The sequence below is a fragment of the Pipistrellus hanaki genome (assembly GCF_964339955.1).
Source record: "Pipistrellus hanaki genome assembly, chromosome: 1".
NCBI classification, from domain to species: Eukaryota; Metazoa; Chordata; class Mammalia; order Chiroptera; family Vespertilionidae; genus Pipistrellus; species Pipistrellus hanaki.
This window is the reverse complement of record NC_140503.1, coordinates 10,137,875-10,155,287: the sequence shown is the minus strand read 5'-3', so window position 1 is coordinate 10,155,287 and position 17,413 is coordinate 10,137,875. Positions and strand designations below refer to the sequence as shown.

The following is a 17,413-nucleotide window of genomic DNA, read 5'->3' as shown; positions in this document are numbered from 1 at the left end:
GGGAAGCTTCTGTTCTGGGCGATCAGAGTGCAGCCTTCAATACCCGTGCCCTCACATCACACCCCAGGGCGGGTGGTGGCTGCACCACAGCAGCCAGTGGGGAAGACGTAACCATAGCCACATGCCAGCATCGCTGAGGCTCCAGCAACAAAGGCTGTGTCCTGTGGCTGTGGGTTCCCAGCACTTGGGGGTAAAGGGGTGTAGGAAAGAAGCATTGGTGCTGATAAGAGAAGCCTGCAAAGGTCAGGGGTGAAGAATCTCCTACCAGACCTGCCCTCCTTGTCCCTGGGTTAAGAAATCTCATCCTCGAGAGCATCTGTAAGTGTCAGAGCTTCTCTCCTTTTCTCCATGGAATTCCTGTACTTCCTCGCAGCCGTTTAGTCTGAAAGCCAGTGAGGGGAGCAGCAAGTGTCCCTGGCTGGCCAGCATCCTCGTGGGCTCTGACTCACCACCCTCCCCTTTTCCCAACCTCACGTCCATCTGTTTGTAGCCAAAGTTCTAGTCCACATACTGGCTTTCCTGGATGAGTTGCCAAATAAATTTTTCTTGTGTGATTCTAGAGATGGTGACTTTAAAAAGCCAGAGCAGCTGGGCAGCCCTCAAAACACCCCTACCTCAGCGGCGCTGGAGCACAGGACGCGTGCCTCTGCACGTCTCCCGGGCAGGGGTGGTCTGGTGGAAAGCTGGCAGACTGGGCCCGGCTCCCCTCAGCAGGCCTGCCTCCTCGGGCAGTGCTTTCCCCACTGCACACGAGTCCCCGGGTCCTGTCTGAGCAGACGCTGACTCAGCAGAGCTGGGGCGGGCCTGGGCCCACATCTAACAGGCTGGTCCACGCTGGAGGCATCACCAAGAAGGCTGAGGGAATAACAGACTTTCTAAGTACACTTGATACAGGCCGGAACTCCCAGTTTTAATGACTGCCTACTGCCCTGATCTGAAGACAGGGCAAATCTGCTCTCCTAACCAGTCCCGGGGGAGGAGGTGCTGGTGTTGAGTAACCACACCTTTAATCACGACTAAACCCAAAAGACTTGGCAAGGACCACCAAGGTGCCTCTGAGCGGGTCATTCACCCGTGGTGCTGGCTAGGAGAGGAGGAGCGGGACAACTCGCACACACCAGCACAGTAGGTTTGGTTACCACGGCCTGTTCTATGTACATGTAAACACAGGATTCGCATACATAACATGTAAGACGAGGGCTTCTGTCATTGGCACATCCAAAAAAATGTGCAGGAGATGAGAGACATAACCAGACACAAATTATCTAGAAAACTTTAAAAAGGGGTTGGCTGACACGCATGCTCGCACACCTGGTCCCACCTTTCGCTCCCCCGGCTCCCAGGGCAGGGACAGCCCTGAGGCGGGGCCCGTCCCCGGGTTCTAGTCCTCCAGCAGCAGCTCCAGCTCCTCCAGGGGCAGGCGCACTCGGAGCTCCTTCTCCGTCATCAGGTCCAGGATCTCCTGCATCTCGTCGGGGAAGTACTCCACGGCGTCCATGTACAAGGCCTAGGGCAGAGAGCCACCGCCCGGTCACCAGCCACTCCCTGTCCCAGGCCTGCCCTCCCGCCCCTCCATAGCCCACCAGCCCTCGCTGTCCTGCCTCAGCACACATCGGAGGACATGACCTCAGGGCAGAGGGAAAGAGTCAACTCCAGGTGGGACCAGTTGGCAGACAAGTTTCTCATGTCTGACTAGACTCTGCAGGGCAGACGGCCATGGATCCCAACGCCTGCTGTCTCTGGGCGAACGCCGGGAAACCCACAGCAACACCCCTGAACCCCAGCTCCACGCAGAGACAGGAAACGTGCCCACCGGCTCAGGCTGCACTGGGCAGTTCCCCAGAGGGGCCTGGATGGGCCCCATCTCCCTGACAGGGACAGGCAGGCGGACAAGGTGACTGATGGGGCAGGAAGGTCCTCGGGTGTCAGGACATACCGTGGCCTTTAGAACTTACCTTTGCCCAAGGACAACTCTGAAGTGCTTTGTAGAACACACCCTTGCTTCTGTCCTTGTTTCCTAACGAAACCTGAGCAGGGAGGAGGGGACACAAAAATGAATTGAAGCAGGTAGGCTGAAGATCCTCGGCTGCAGCCACCGTGAGGACATCCGCATAGCGAGCGGCTACTGGGTGTCTACGTACCGGGGGACGCTAGCTATCAGGGCCCCTGCTGTGCGGGGTCCATTCCCCCAGAGTGCTGACCGGTCACACTTCTGGCCGGCCTTCATTTCTCCTGTGGCTGCAGCCTTTCATTCCTAACAATGCCTGAGGCCCTGTGTGTGTGGTGAGGCTGATGGCTTTACACAGAGAAGACCTCTGCTTTAACACGTGCCATTTTCTGAAAACTTTCTCCGAGAAAAGAGAGCCCGGACTGCTGAATGGGTAACACTGAACGTAAACTTCAGGCAGGCATTTCAGTCCGAGAGGGTGTAGACATTCGGCAGGTCTCTCCAGTATAACATCCTTAGTCTCAATTCAGACACGCCCTCTCTCCACGCCCACTGTGGGAGCCGGAGCTGCAGGTGGCGCGCACACACACACACACACACCCCGGGCCTCTCCCTCATCCCAGGAAGGGGCCTGTCGCTTGGCGGCCCCTCCATGCACTCGGCCCACCGGGAAGCTCCCAGGCTGCCAGGTGTGTGCAGCTGTGGTGGGCACAGGCCAAGCTCACGGAGCTGAAGTCTGTTTCTGGACTGCATCCACCCACCCACCTCCTCCAGACTCATTCCCAGAACCTTCTAGGGGACACCAGGTCCCTGCCAGGCAGCTGGTGCTTGGCATCCCGCATGGCTCAGGGAGGGTTGCTGACCAACCTCCCGGAAACCCTGGCAATGGCCTCTAGAGACTCCACTCTGTGCCTCCGGAGCTCTGCCCACAAGGCCAGCTCACTTCCTCTTCCATTTTTTCACGTTACCGCCCACTATCACCGAGACTGTACCTCTGGGCTGTACCCAGCATCTGGGATCAAAGGTTCAAGCCTCCCCATGTCCCCCCAGAGCCTCCCGGCTGGACACTCCTGCTCCCACCCTGGCATGAGCCTCGGCCGTCCCGAGGCTAGACCTCTGCCTGGCACCCCAGGAGCCAGTGTGAGCTGTTCCTACAAAGCACTTCAATGTCCTCTGCTAAAATACTGACAAACTTTTAGAAGATTCACTACTGCAAGTTCCCACCCACCATGTCTGTGAGACTCAGAGGCCCTGGACCCAGCAGCCCAGGTGCTTCTCTGAGTGCGCTAGCCTCAAAGGAGACCCTCTCTCTGCGATTACCAACCGGCCACCACACTCCCGCTGGACTGTGCAGAAGGGTCTCGGCCAGGGGAGAGCCTGTGACACCACTGGTTCTCTCTGTTCGGAATTTCCTATTCTACGACGGCCTGGATGTAACTGCTCCTTCTCACTACAGCGCCCACCTTCTAATTTCCTCGTCTTCAACCCGACCCTTGTACAGTTCCCAAGTCAGGGCTGAGATCTAACCAGTGGGTGACGCCCATGCACGCCATGCCCCGTGGGGCTGTGACGGGGAAAGTGTGTCTCCTCGGGCACCAGGAAGCGTCTCGGGGCTCTAACCGGGACCAGGCACGGGACCGAAGTCACAGCTACCGAAGGGGCAGAGCTGCAGGTATGGTCCCCACGTAGAAGCCTCCGAGGCCGCCAACAACAGTCCCTAACTACTGACTCAGCCTCACACCATAACGCCCAGCAACTCCTCCTTCCTGTCATTCCCCAAACACCCCACTAAAACTGCCACGTGCAACCCCGAGGGCCTGACATTATCCCCGTCCGGGGCGAGGGACAGGGAGTGCCTCCCAGCTTTCCCGCACAGGGCCCCTGGACACCTGCCCTTTCCACATCAAAAACTCCAAGCATTTTCTTACCAAAAAACTCAAGTACATCCTCCACAGTAAGGGGCACTGGCTGCCGTGCTCACTCCGGATGGCGTTCTCAAACAGGGCTCTGATCCGGTGCGTCAAGCCGGTCTCGGGAATCGTGGCGTAGACCTCTCTGCCGTCTACCCTGCAAGACACGGGCTCGTAAAACCCCGGAAGGTTCTCACACTGACATCACAGGAGGCAGAGGTGCCTGTGTCCGTGACAAAGAACATCAGCAGCAACGGGGTCACAGCTGTGGGAGGCAGGCTGTCTCTCGGGTCTGGGGAGCGGGCGTGTGGAGTGCAGACGGGCCGCGCTCCTCCACAGCCAGAGGGAGGCGGTGTCCAGGGTTCGGTGGTTTCTCACACACCCAGGCCTTGCCTCTCAGGAACCTGTCAGAGGCGGAGTGGCTTGCCCAAGGTCACACAGCTGGTAACTGGAAGAGCTGGGATGTGCACCCAGAGTCCAACTCCAGGGCCTGGCTCTTACCCATGTGCTTCCACCACAGCGTCTCCGATACCGAAGGCCTGACCATTCCCACCCACAAACCATAAGCGAGGCGTAGAGTCCCAGAAGCCATGGCCTAGGAGGACGGCCACAAAAGCCTCTAATGCAAGATGCTGCTCTTTGCAGGTCTCTTCTATACACCCACACCTGTGTGCAAGCTCTGGCCATGTTCGTTTCTGTACCCCTAAGGCTCAGAGGCTGGGGGACTTGCACACATTCCATAAAGGTGTGGACACATTGCCTGGCCGGTGTGGTTCAGTGATCATTAGAGCATCGGCCTGCGGACTCAAGTGTCCCCAATTCGATTCCGGTCAAGGGCATGTACCTTGGTTGCGGGCACATCCCCGGTGGGGGGCGTTCAGAAGGCAGCTGATCAATGTTTCTCTCTCATCATTGATGTTTCTAACTCTCTCTCCCTCTCCCTTCCTCTCTGTAAAAAAAATCAATAAAATAAAAAAATAAAATAAAAAAAAGGTGTGGACACATGAACAAGATGAACGTCATTACCTCTGGACGGTCTCCACCAGTCTCTTCCTCATTTTCTCAGCCTCAATGGCAAACAACCAAGGCTCCAAGGGTTTTGCAGACCTGGTGACTGCGTCGAAGAACCTCCTGGTCCGGCTGGCGCTGTGGGACTTGCTCTGAATCTGGACGTAGGACCGCCACAGAACATGGTTGCCTGGATACAACCTCAGAGCCTCCGAGAGCGCCTGCCGCAGGGGAGCCAGAGGGTAGACGCTGACTTTCATGTGGAACCTGAGCAGGCTCGTGTGCATCAGTGTGACTGCCTCGAGGACGCTGCTCACGCTCACGCTCGGGGGGCAGGCACTGGCCTCCAGGCCCGGGCCTTCTGGGGGTAGAGCGCCCTTCAGTTTTGCAAACACCTGCTCGTGTATCTGCACAGCGGCATCGATCCCTGTGGTCAGATACTGGAAGAGCATAAAGCATTTAACCACGCTGACTAGGCGGTTAAGGCAGGCGACGGCAGCTGGATCGGAGACACAGCTCTCACCCAAACAGTCCTGCAGTGCATGTTCGTAAGCCTTCCGAGCTTTCAGAATGTGAATGGCCAGGACCTGCCCAGTGTAGGGCCCGTAGGGACCACTCTCAGCCAGCCTGGTGAGTATGTGGACAGCTCTGGTGTCCACTCTGGTGTCCGGCGCCAGCTCCAGCTCCAGCGCAGCATAGAGCAGACTGAGCTCACAGACCTCCGGGTCCTTCAGCTCCCGGCTCCCTGCCGAGCTGAGTGCTGTATCGAACACTTTTCTGGCGTCCTCTGTGTTGCCAAGCAACCATTCCAGATGTGCATACTGCTTCCAGAGGCAAACATTGTTGCGGTTTTCTGGCTCCTTAAGGAGATTCTTGGCTAGTTTTTTGCAGTTCTTTCCTCGTGATTTTAACCTCTTCTTGTTTTTAGTGTGCAGGCACCAAATGACCTAGAGGTGAAAAGGAAAGATGATCCATGTGCTCTGGGATGTTAAAGCAATCCCGGGCTATTGTCCGCCCGAGAAAGCCACACGAGGCGGCTGCACTTTCTTCCCCACCACATGCTTGGTAAACACTTAGGCTCTCTGAGCTGGGAAACAAATCAGGATTTCTTTTTCCTCTATTGAGTTTTAGAGGGAGTGGAAGGGATTTTTAGAGGGGTGGGGGGAGAAAGAGAGACAGAGATGTGAGAGACACACATCAACTGGTTGCCTATAGCACATGCCCTGACTGGTGCCGGGATCAAACCTGCAAACCAAATACATTCTATTAACTGGATATCAAACCCAATACTTTTCGGAGCGCGGCCTGATGTTCTAACCACTTGGCACACTAGCCAGGCACAAATCAGGATATTTTACCAAAGCCACAGGAACCCCAAATGAAACATCCAGGTTTCCATCAGAAACCTCTATTATCAAGGCTGACATACTCTAAATGTTCTTCTCCAGAGAGGCAGTCTCCCAATTTTATACTTTAACTAGTGTCCCAGTGCATGGGTTTGTGCACATTAAAAGGAATTAATTAGAAGAAATACTTTAATATTGCTGTTCGCCCTTTCTCTATAATAGAAGTGTCAACCAAATTCATGATCAACAATGACAGATCAAAACACAATCGTGAGATTGGTGCTAGTAAGAACTTTATATGTATCGAGTATGTGCAAGTCAACTTAGCCTTTTATCCTATACTAGAGGCCCGTTGCACAAAATTTGTGCACAAGAGGGGGTGTCCCTTAGCCCAGCCTGCACCCTCTCCAATCTGGGACCCCTTGAGGGATGTCCTACTGCCGGCAAACGAACATCCCTCTCACAATCTGGAACCATTGGCTCCCTACTCCTTGCCTGCCAGCCTGATCACCCCCTAACCACTCCCACTAACCGCTTCTGCCTGCCAGCCGATCACCCCCTGATCGATGCCTAGCTGCTCCTCTGCCGACCCGATGGCCCCCAACTGCTCTCCCCTGCAGGCCTGGTCTTCCCTAACTGCCCTTCCCTGCCATCCTGGTCACCCCCAACTGCCCTCCTCTACCAGCCTGGTCGCCCACAACTGCCCTCCCCTGCCGGCCATCTTGTGACCACAAGGGGGATGGCCATCTTGTGCAAGGGCGTGACAGTCAATTTGCACATTACCTATTATATAGGATAGTAAAAGGATAATATGCAATTTGACCCTAATGGCAGAACTACTGGGAACTACTGGTCGCTATGACATGCACTGACCACCAGGGGCAGACGTTTAACACAGGAGCTGCCCCCTGGTGGTCAGTGCGCTCCCATAGGGGGAGCTGTGCTCAGCCATAAGCCAGGCTGACAGCTGCGAGTGCAGCAGCAGTGGCGGAAGCCTCTCCTGTCTCCTTGGCAGCGCTAAGGATGTCCTACTGCGACTCAGGCCTGCTTCCTCTGGGGCGCGGGCCTAGGCCATCAGTCGGACATCCCCTGAGGGCTCCTGAGCTGCCAGAGGGATGTCTGACTTCCAGCTTAGGCCCGATCCCCCGGGGAGCAGGCCTATGCTGGCAGGTGGACATCCTTGAGGGCTCCAGGACTGCAAGAGGGTGCAGGCCGGACTGAGGAACACCCCTTCCCCCTGAATGCACGAATTTTCATGCACCGGGCCTCTAGTATATATAGAATAAACTTGCTTAATTAGACCTGCTTTCTCATTTAGCTAAACTTTTCCCAGCCCAGTGAAGCACCCAACTTCTCTTTTAGGTAATTGTCAGCAATACAGCAATAAATATCAAAATGAAGCAGATTATTATTGTAGATCACACAGGCAGAACAAGGAGTAAATTATTTAACTGCAGCAGTGTTTGACTATATTCTGCCCAGTGAGAAAACCTGAAGTCATTTTCAAGTTCCACCATTTCTTACTTCTTTTCAGTCAGGTCAAGTTTCTAAGCTTTCTAAATCTGTTTTCCGGCTAATAAAAAGAAAATAGAATTCTACTGAGTCTCCTATCTATTCCAGGACTTCTGTGAGGATCAAATGAGATAAGGCACATGAAAAAGCTTCACAGACATTTGGTTAAACTGTAAAATGTTTCCACCTGGCTATAAAGCAAGCTGGGTTCCTGGGCTGCAAAAACTCCAAGGAGGCTAGTCACTAGGGAGAAGCTGGGTACTGCTACATGATGTCATTACCCGGCACCCACAGCGACCGTTGCTGGGCTGGGCTGGCATTGGGCTGCATTTTGTGCCACGGGGTCTTGGCAGCACCGGTTGTGATTTGGTGGGGTGTTGCTCTGGGGTGGTGGTGGGGCCCGTGTCCCACTTGGAGGAAGCCGAGTGTTGCTTTGTGGGCACTAGGTCTGTGGTGCCATTTATTTTTAAATGGCCAGTGCACGTCATGGCAGCTCCTGCGGTGAGCATCTGACCCCTGGTGGTCAGTGCATGTCATAGCAACCGGCTGACCAGACACTTAGCCTTTTATATATATAGAAGATAATACAACCTGGTGTGTGCCATCTGTAGTTAAAACGTTGGAACTTTGGGGGTTAAGATTCTATACTAACTTTGGCCAGCAGGGGGCGGAAGAGTATTCTAGACAAATTTCTAGCAGATACACAGATAAAAGAGCAGGGTAAGTAGCTTATTTTATCTATTTTAATAAGCCCCTAAACCCTCTTACCCTGCTTAAGCTTAAGCTTGGTTCTTAACACTAAGAGCTCACATAATAACAGGCATCTGCTGATACGAGAATCAACACAAATAGCCCAGTCACTCCTGCGTTCCTCTTGGCTCTGGCCCCTCCGAAAGGGCAGCCACACACCGGGTGCCTTTACGGTCCAAGAAGAACAAGGTGCTGTGGCCCAGGACCCTGAAGAACACCAAGAGCCTCTATCAATACGGGAACAGAGGGCAGTCCCCACGCAGGGTGGAGGGGCCGGAGTTACCTTTGCCATCTCGTACCGTAGCCAGGAGGAGCAGAGCTGGGACCTCTCCGGGCCTGAAAACAGAGGCATCACCAGGTGGAAGAGGTTGCGGATGAACTCCTCGCCCTCTCGGCTGTGACCCCTGGTATAGCGCCGACAGCCCAACTGGTCGGTGCGACCGACACAGCTGACGCCAGAAAATGAGAGGTTGGGAGAAGTCAATGGCTGTTCGTCGTAAAGCCCGTGGTCGAAGACGCTGTTCTCATCCATGGCCAGGTAGAGGCAGGAGGCTGGAGGGCTGAAGCCAGCAGGCACGCCCAAGAACTGCAGGAAGGCCACAATCAGCTGGAACTGAAGAGCCTGGCTGGAGAGTCGGATTAGAGATTGTCCGATATCATCAAACAGCACCTGCAATCAAGACAGAGGTTCAGGGTCTCGGTTTATTTATTTATTCATTGTAATGAACAAAGAAAAATCATCACAATTCTCTTCACATGAATGTACAATAATTCAACATTAGACAATTTTGAACAGATAGGAGCTAGGTTTTCTGCAAGATGCAAAAAAGCTAGAGGCCTCCCAAGACAACCGAGAGCGCTGCAGAGTAAGTTTGCAATGCTGGTAGCATTCCCACACTCCTGGGATTCTCAGAAGGAGGAGGCCCATGGGCAGGCTGGAGCCAAAAATTTTCCAAGTATCCTGTTGGATTCATAGAAAATCTAGAATCACTCATTTCTGAAAGGTCACACAATTGCACTGTAGTTACAAGTGTAATTTTTTTTTTTAAAGATAGAAGAATAACTTTATTATTCTGTGGGGGTATTTTTTGTACAAAACTGCTTTAGGAAATGAAAAAAATTTCCAAAAATAAAAAAATAAAAATAGATAAACAGCAGTAAGGGAAGGGAAGAAGGAAAATACAGGAGCAAGGACGTGTTCAGAGCAATTTTAAGAGCCTAATACCAACGGTGAGTGTTCGTTGCTGACTTCAGGTATAACTTTAAAATGTAAGGCTTTGTTCCAAGGTCCTGCACATCTGATTGATCTTTGTGGCTCTGAGCAAAGGACTACCTGGAGTCAACTAATCAAAACCATCAGTCAATCAGAAATCTCCAGGCTTGGTGTAGAGAAAAAGCTAAGTGACAAGAAACTGCTTGCAGCAGTAGTGTGCTCCAGAAATGAGCTTCCAGGAAACTGCCCAGATTTTAAGCCGTGAGAACTGACTTCTGGAAGGGTAATGAACTCTCAAAACCCTCAACCCCCACCGACCACAGCCAGGAGAGGGAGCTCACGTGCACACTCGCCTCAGGTCAGTCCCTGCACCAAGCACTGGGCGTTAGCAGTGACAACATCTTCACCCTGGAGGCATGTAACAGACAACAAACCATTCCAAAGCTGACAAGCCTCCCTACTCTGTCCATACTATCCCATGTTATATAATACATACTCATTACATTTTATCCCAAGCAATATAAAATATATCTTGTGAAGCTGGGTCAATTCCAGGTATCAAAAGAGAATCTTTTTCTTTCTTTATTTTTTCTTTCTTTATTTTTAAAGGAAAGCTCCCAGAGCTGTGGCCACGAGACAGAGCAGCACATACCGAGTCATGCGGTAACAGAGTAACGGGAGCTCAATGCCTGGCACACAGCAGTGAGTGCAATGCTAGTTCCCTCTCCAGCAAGATTAGCTGTACGCCAAATGTCCCCAATTGGCCCTACATCCAGTCCCCCTTGTCTTCTGGAGTCAAACCTCTCTGCCATGTTTCTGAGGGGATAAGGAGGGCGGGGAAAGTGGACACAGTTAAAGAATCTAGGACAGGGATTCCGTGTTTTTAAACCTGTGCCCTCCAGCTTCCATGTGAAAAGGTAACTGAACAACCTGGAAGACCATCGCTCCTATTCAGGGGCAGGAACTACCTGGTCAAGTGCCTCTCAGGTCCTTCATCACCAGCAGCCAATGAAATCCTGCCCTGGTTTTCAATGAGAGGGAGTTTCCAGACAGGAACAAGAGCCAGGCTAGCATCTCCTAAGCCAGGCGAGTGCTCTGAGAGCCCAAACCCAATGGGCATGGGGAGAAGGCAAAGACCCTCTGGCTGGGGTCCCTCCTGGGGTGGGTACTTGCCTGTCTCTCCGGATCCTCACAGTCTTCCTCCGTTTGCTTCTTGGTCTTATCAGGGCGCCACGGCCGCCAGTGCCTCTGGTCTCGGGATCGCTCAGCAGCAAGCCAGATCTGCCATTTGGGCAGAGTCTTATCTCTGATGTCCTGGTCATCCTCTTCTGGTTCATCATCCTCCTCATCTAGGCAAGAACAAAACTTCTAGCTCACCTAACCAGCAAATAAAACCATCACCACCACCAACCAAATCCACCTGGATGCCAGCCACTGTGGTACCTGGAACGCCAAGGTGAGTAAGAGCTACCTAGGCCCAGCCTTCCGGAAGGCCTCTCCTGTAATCACAATCAAGATCCCTCAAAAAACGGTAGGTCAGCTAATGGAATCTGATTATTTTTAACACTATCACACCAATGAAAATTCTAGAGGACATATATTCTAGAACAGCACTGACCAACACAGCTTTCTGTGGTGATCCTACATTCTATATCTGTGCTGTCTGACAGAATAGCCAGCACCACAGGGGACTTACTGGCACTTGAAATGTAGCTGGTAGAAGAAATGAGTTTTTAATTTTATTCCACTTTAATTAACTTTAATTAAAATAGCCACATGTGGCTAGTGGCTACTACTGGACAACACCATTCTAGAATGCTAAGTGGCATTTAATGACAACATTGGTTTAGATTTTCTTAAGCCATCAGAATTTTTAGCCAGTGACCTTACAATTATGAACTATGTTAACTTCTTTTAAAAAATGTCAACTCAAGATATCCTTCAGTGATATCCTTTATCCTTCAGTGATATCCTTTGTCCTTTTTCCTGACTCTGAGCATGCAGAATGGAAGAAGAGAAGAGTCTGAATCACCTGTAAAGTTCCACATTTACACAGAAACAAACAGGGCATGTAAAATGGTACTGCCACTTGGGAAAGTTTGGCAGTTTCTTATAAAACTAAACATGCACTCCCCATAAGGCCCAGCAATTGCACTTTTAGGTGCCGATGCCAGAAAATGGAAACCTGTGTTCACACAAAGCCCTATCCACTAATGCCCACAGCAAAGCTTTATTCACAGCAGCCCAGAGCTGGGAACAACATACACAAACTGCTACAGCTATGTCATGGAACTGCTGGGCAAGAGATATGAATGAACTACTGACACACACAAGTTGGCTGAATCTCAGGGGAACTATGCTAAGTGGGAAAAGAAAGTGGGAACTATGCTAAGTGGGAAAACACTTGTTTTCTGGGTAACTTCTTCAAAGTTACCCAGAAAACAAGTGCTGGCAAAGTTACCCCAAACACCTGCAGGCCCCGCCTAAGAGGTGACAGACGTGCCACCTGGCCTGCAGCTGGGCACTGCCAGGAGATCCCAGCCAATCCCAAGTTTCCGTTTCTCAGATGAGAACTGGAAGGTGCTACCTGTGAAGAGGCTGGCTGAGCCTGGTGAGTGCCCATCCACCCTCTCTCCCTCACACGTGCAATGAAACCAGGCGATGAAGCACTTCCTGCCCAGCTAAGAGCTGCACCGGCCAACACGGCAGCATTAACATGTGGCTCTCAAGCCCTGAAAGTGGCTGTCTGAGCTGAGATGTGCTACACATGGAAACACACGCCAGGTGTCAGAGTTCGTACGGGGAAGCACGCAAACACCTCGTTAGTTTCTTACTCCTGATTAAATGTTGAAATGTTAATGTCTTTACACACTAGGTTAAACAACACACATTATCAGAATTAATTTCACCTCTTTTCTTTTCGCTTGTTTTAGATGGCTACTAGATAATGAGAAGTTACACATGTGCTTGAGTTCTATTTCTGTTGGTCAGGGCTGATTTAGAGGGTAACTGGAAAGTACTTTGGGGTCATTTAGAATGACATTTATAGAAATGCTAGTTAATAATTTTTTTTTTTTTGCTAGTTAATAATTTTATAGTATTCCTTAAAAGGCATGTAATTTTCAAATGATCTGGACACTGCCAAGAAAACAAAAAGACTGCCTTAAATACACACTAAAAGGGGGTGGGGACTAGCAACAAGACCGGCTCTTCAGGAGCCTGAAAAGGAAAAATGAAGCATTTCAACTGGGAGACCTCAAAGCCTCCAAGCGGGACGCAGAGAGGGGTCAGCCGCTTCAAAGGCTCCAAGAGGAAAACAGTCTATTCTCCGGGGACACCTACTTAATGCACTTCTGACGTTTGTACCATGTTCTTAAGCTCCTGCTAATGGCCTACACACATAAACGGATAACCATGACGACGTGAAAACAAGCTCCAGAAGAAAGACTCGCCCGCGTGCTCTCGCGAGGGCCTCACCTGGGTTGATGACCACCCAGCCGCCCCGCTCCTGCTGGTGCATCCACGCCCGCCAGCCGCGGGCGCCCTTCTCCCCAGCCCGGGGCTCTCCGCTGTCCCAGAAGGGCTCGAAGAACTCCACCTGTTCAGAGGTAAGACGTGGAGGTTAGCCAAAACCGGTTTGGCTCAGTGGATAGAGCGTCAGCCTGTGGACTGAAGGGTCCCAGGTTCGATTCCGGTCAAGGGCATGTACCTTGGTTGCGGGCACATCCCCATTAGGGGGTGTGCAGGAGGCAGCTGATCGATGTTTCTCTCTCATCGATGTTTCTAACTCTATCCCTCTCCCTTCCTCTCTGTAAAAAATCAATAAAATATTAAAAAAAAAAAAGACATGGAGGTTAGCCCAACATGCACAACACTGCTGAGTCACCGGGCAAATGAAGTGCGGGCTGGTGTAGGTGGGGCTATGCTTCGTGAAACCTTGCCCGCCATCAGTCTCTGAAATAGATATAACACACACACCCCAAAACAGAAAATGTAATTATCTAGAGGGGTTTGGGGGGGGGGGGGGGGCGGCGGCGCGCAGCCTCCACAGCCCTCAGGGCTGAGGGATTCACACCCCTGAGTATGGGCTGGACCAAGAATATGGCAAAAAGTGATGGGATGACATGTCCAAGACTGGGTTTCCAAGACTGGCCTTGGTTGTTGAGAAGAGTAGGAGCAGAATGGTTTCCCAGCTCTGACCCTGGGCCGGTCTAACGGGAAGCACTGGCACTGCCAGGCCTCCTAACTGATACCCAAAGTCATGCTGCTTTGGAGACCTTCTGAGGGAAGGGGAGCCAAGGTTTCATCAGGACAGACGGGAGGTCTTGAGGACATGGCCAAATCTCAACTATCTGCCCCTGACACCTGGCACGGCGCCCAGCACCTAGTAGGGACTCATTAAACACTTGCTGGCACAGAGTGAACATGGCAGGCACCCAATGAACAAAAAGCCTGCAAGCCTGGTCCCCCCGTCACTCATCCAGACATTAGGTCTGCAGTGCGTGGTAACCAGTTCAGTGGCAATAATTCCACGTGCAACAGAATGTGAACACAGCTAGGAACAGGAAAGTGATCATGCTGTCAACCAACAGCAAGGACTTTAAAAGAGAGTCAATAACATGGGAGCTTTTGTAGGAAACCTTTGAAGAGGATACCAGGCTTCGAACGGGCACACCGGGGGCCAGGAGCCGCAGGACTATCCAGCCTGAGCCCAGGTAGTGCTCGCACGCCAGGAGGAGGGCGGGGTCCAGGAGAGCCAGGGCGGACATCATGACATGGGCCCTGGGTGCTGAGTCCAAGCCAGTCAGCTCAGGAAGACTACACTTCTGCCGAAACCAGTTTGGCTCAGTGGATAGAGCGTCGGCCTGCGGACTGAAGGGTCCCAGGTTCGATTCTGGTCAGGGGCATGTACCTTGGTTGTGGCACATCCCCAGTGGGGGGTTTGCAAGAGGCAGCTGATTGATGATTCTCTCATTGATGTTTCTAACTCTCTATCCCTCTCTCTTCCTCTCTGTAAAAAATCAATAAAAATTTTATAAAAAAAAAAAAAAAAAAAAAAAGACTACACTTCTGCTCTTTTTAAATTTATTTTTATTTTTTGCTGAAACTGGTTTGCGGTAGAGCGTCGGCCTGCAGGCTGAAAGGTCCCGGGTTCGGTTCCGGTCAAGGGCATGTACCTTGGTTGTGGGCACATCCCCAGTAGGGGGTGTGCAAGAGGCAGCTGTTCAATGTTTCTCTCTCATCAACGTTTCTAGCTATCTCTCTCCCTTCCTCTCTGTAAAAAAAAAAAAATCAATAAAATATATTTAAAAATTTTTTTTAATTTTTTAATTTTTATTTTTTTAAATATATTTTATTTTTAAAAATTATTTTTATTTTTTATTTTTTAAAAATATATTTTACTGATTTTTTACAGAAAGGAAGGGAGAGAGATAGAGAGGTAGAAACGTAGATGAGAGAACATCGACCAGCTGCCTCTTGCACACTCCCTACTGGGGATGTGCCCGCAACCAACGTTACATGCCCTTGACCAGAATCGAACCTGGGACCTTTCAGTCCACAGACCAACGCTCTACCGCTGAGCCAAACTGGTTTCAGCTTAAATTTATTTTTTATTTGTAATTGATTTTAGAGAGGAAGGGAGAGGGAGAGAAAGGTAGAAGCATTAATGATGATCAAGAATGGGGATTGAGCCCATAACAGGGGCATATGCCATGACCAGGAACCGAACTGTGACTTTCCGGTTCATAGGTCGATGCTCAACCACTGAGGCACACCAGCCTCGCTATACTCCCTCTTTACAGGTTTTATTTACTCAAAAAAGATGTGTTTTTTTTAAAGTGTGATAAAGGTTATAACCAGTTTATTCATTCCACAGAAACACAGACCAGTAATACCAGACTCTGCCTGCTATGGTGACGGTTTACTCCTACATACAGAAAGTCATTAAATAAAAAGCTCTATTGATCCCTCTCTCCCCGCAAAAGAGAGATGAGCAGGGAAGGAAAGGGGGAGGGAGAAGAGGCCGGGAGAAAGGAAAGCGGAGCTCCTACCTGTCCCCGGGCGGGCAGGTCTTTGACGCTGTCAGGCTTGAAGAAGGTGAAGTCGACCATGGCCTGGAACAGGGAGACGGCCTTCTCCGCGTGCCCGGCCTGGCGCAGGAAGTGGCACTGCTGCAGGAAGAGCGCTGGAGCAGGCGGAGAGCTCTGTTAGCACCGTCGAGGAAAAACCTGATTTCTAAGACACAGTCACTCTGAGAACATCTCTCTGAAATCAGTTACTGTTGTATTTTCCAAGTTGTGATACCTACATGTCCTGCTTTAAAAGGACTCACAACAGCTCTGTAATCAAAGTCTATACATTCAATTTTTATATAAAACCATCACAGAACACAAATATTAACAATAAAAACTACAAATACATAAATGTAAGGCAAGAGGTTGGTCTGAATATTGATTATCAAAAACTCAAAGGAATGTTTCTCAGACAGATGCTAGTAACCCAAGGAAACTTCCATGATGAAGGTGGTGGAACATGGAGAGAGAAAACAAGACTCACTTATGTCCCTTTTCTCCCTTACGTATGGCCCTTGTTTAAATGCTAGCAATTTCCACAAGAAAATTTCTAGAAAAGGATGGCATGGCACTTTTTTTTTTTTTTTTTTTTTTTTTTTTTTTTTACCAGAAAGCCAAGATCTGTACTCAGTGGAGCACTAGATGGCATTATTCACCAGCAATTTTCATCATACACTCAGTCGGCTGTAACCAAATCAAGGTTCGATGCCTGAACGTTTCAGTTTGCCTATGTGTGGTGCAATTCCATTTACTAAGTATCGATTTGAGCACATCACAAATGACAGCAAACACACCGCTCCTTATGCCTCTGTGGTAAATGACTGTTATCTCTAGAGCAGTATATCTAGATCTTTAGAAGTTCACTGTAATAGCAGGATTTTGACCCAATAACTGCCTGTGGTGTGCTAGACACTGAGCTAGACTCACCATATATTTTCACCATATAACACTGTAAGGCAAGTAGCATTCTATTGTTGCTGAGGGAGAGACAGGAGCTTAAACAGGTTAAGGAACTCATCCAAGGTCATACCAGAACCACTGAAGGGCAAACGCAGGATTCAAGTCAAGAGCGACATTCTCTGGCTCCCGCATACCATGCTGTCTCTAATATCTCACTACTGGACAAATTCACATTCTAGGCTCCTTTGGGACGCACCAAGAATGCTAACCATACAATACCAGTAACCTCTATCCCTATGCAAAGGTTTCCTGTTAGTGAGGGCGTCCCACAAGCATTGCCGCCCGAAACCCTGGGGCTGGAGGTGATGGGCAGCGCAGGTACCTCAACAGAGCAGGCCGCTGGCAGCCAAAGTGGTGATGAGTGTTGACTGTCCTCCCTGGTTAGTAACCAAAGAAGCTGGAACTTCTGGGCCAAGGATACTTTCCTAACTCTGCTGTCTCTACTACTTCCTACTCCCCCCCACCACTAAAAAGTTGGAGGGGAAGAACCCATCATGGTCAAAAGGAGTCATCATGGTTTTTTTCTTGATTAATCCATTTTATCAATTTATCAATCAGGTTTATCAACTTAGACTCTTCTAAAATAAATCTTCATTTTCAATTAAAGTCAAAAGTATTATTACCTGCCCAGCAAGGTGTGGCTCAGTGGTTGAGCACTGACCAGGAGGTCACGGTTCAATTCCCAGCCAGGG

The 17,413-nt window shown here is 50.5% G+C and overlaps 1 protein-coding gene across 3 annotated transcripts in view; it reads right to left on the bottom strand.

Moving 5' to 3' along the window:
- Positions 1-84: 84 nt before the first annotated feature.
- The window catches only part of NRDE2 (NRDE-2, necessary for RNA interference, domain containing), a 36,372-nt gene continuing 19,043 nt past the window's right edge, over positions 85-17,413 (bottom strand). Inside the window, exons 7-15 of one of the 3 annotated variants that reach the window (XR_014795011.1) lie at positions 15,741-15,874; positions 13,165-13,285; positions 10,861-11,036; positions 8,758-9,144; positions 4,885-5,813; positions 3,877-4,015; positions 1,956-2,027; positions 1,312-1,507; positions 85-855 (exon numbers count right to left, since the gene is read on the bottom strand). Coding sequence is in view for 1 of the 3 variants with exons in the window: in XM_084883824.1 (XP_084739950.1) it covers positions 1,382-1,507; positions 1,956-2,027; positions 3,877-4,015; positions 4,885-5,813; positions 8,758-9,144; positions 10,861-11,036; positions 13,165-13,285; positions 15,741-15,874 (2,084 nt within the window). In the remaining 2 variants the exon portion in view is untranslated. Of the gene's footprint in view, positions 856-1,257; positions 1,508-1,955; positions 2,028-3,876; positions 4,016-4,884; positions 5,814-8,757; positions 9,145-10,860; positions 11,037-13,164; positions 13,286-15,740; positions 15,875-17,413 lie in introns of those variants that run through there. The other 2 variants (XR_014795012.1, XM_084883824.1) reach the window with 2 other exon arrangements.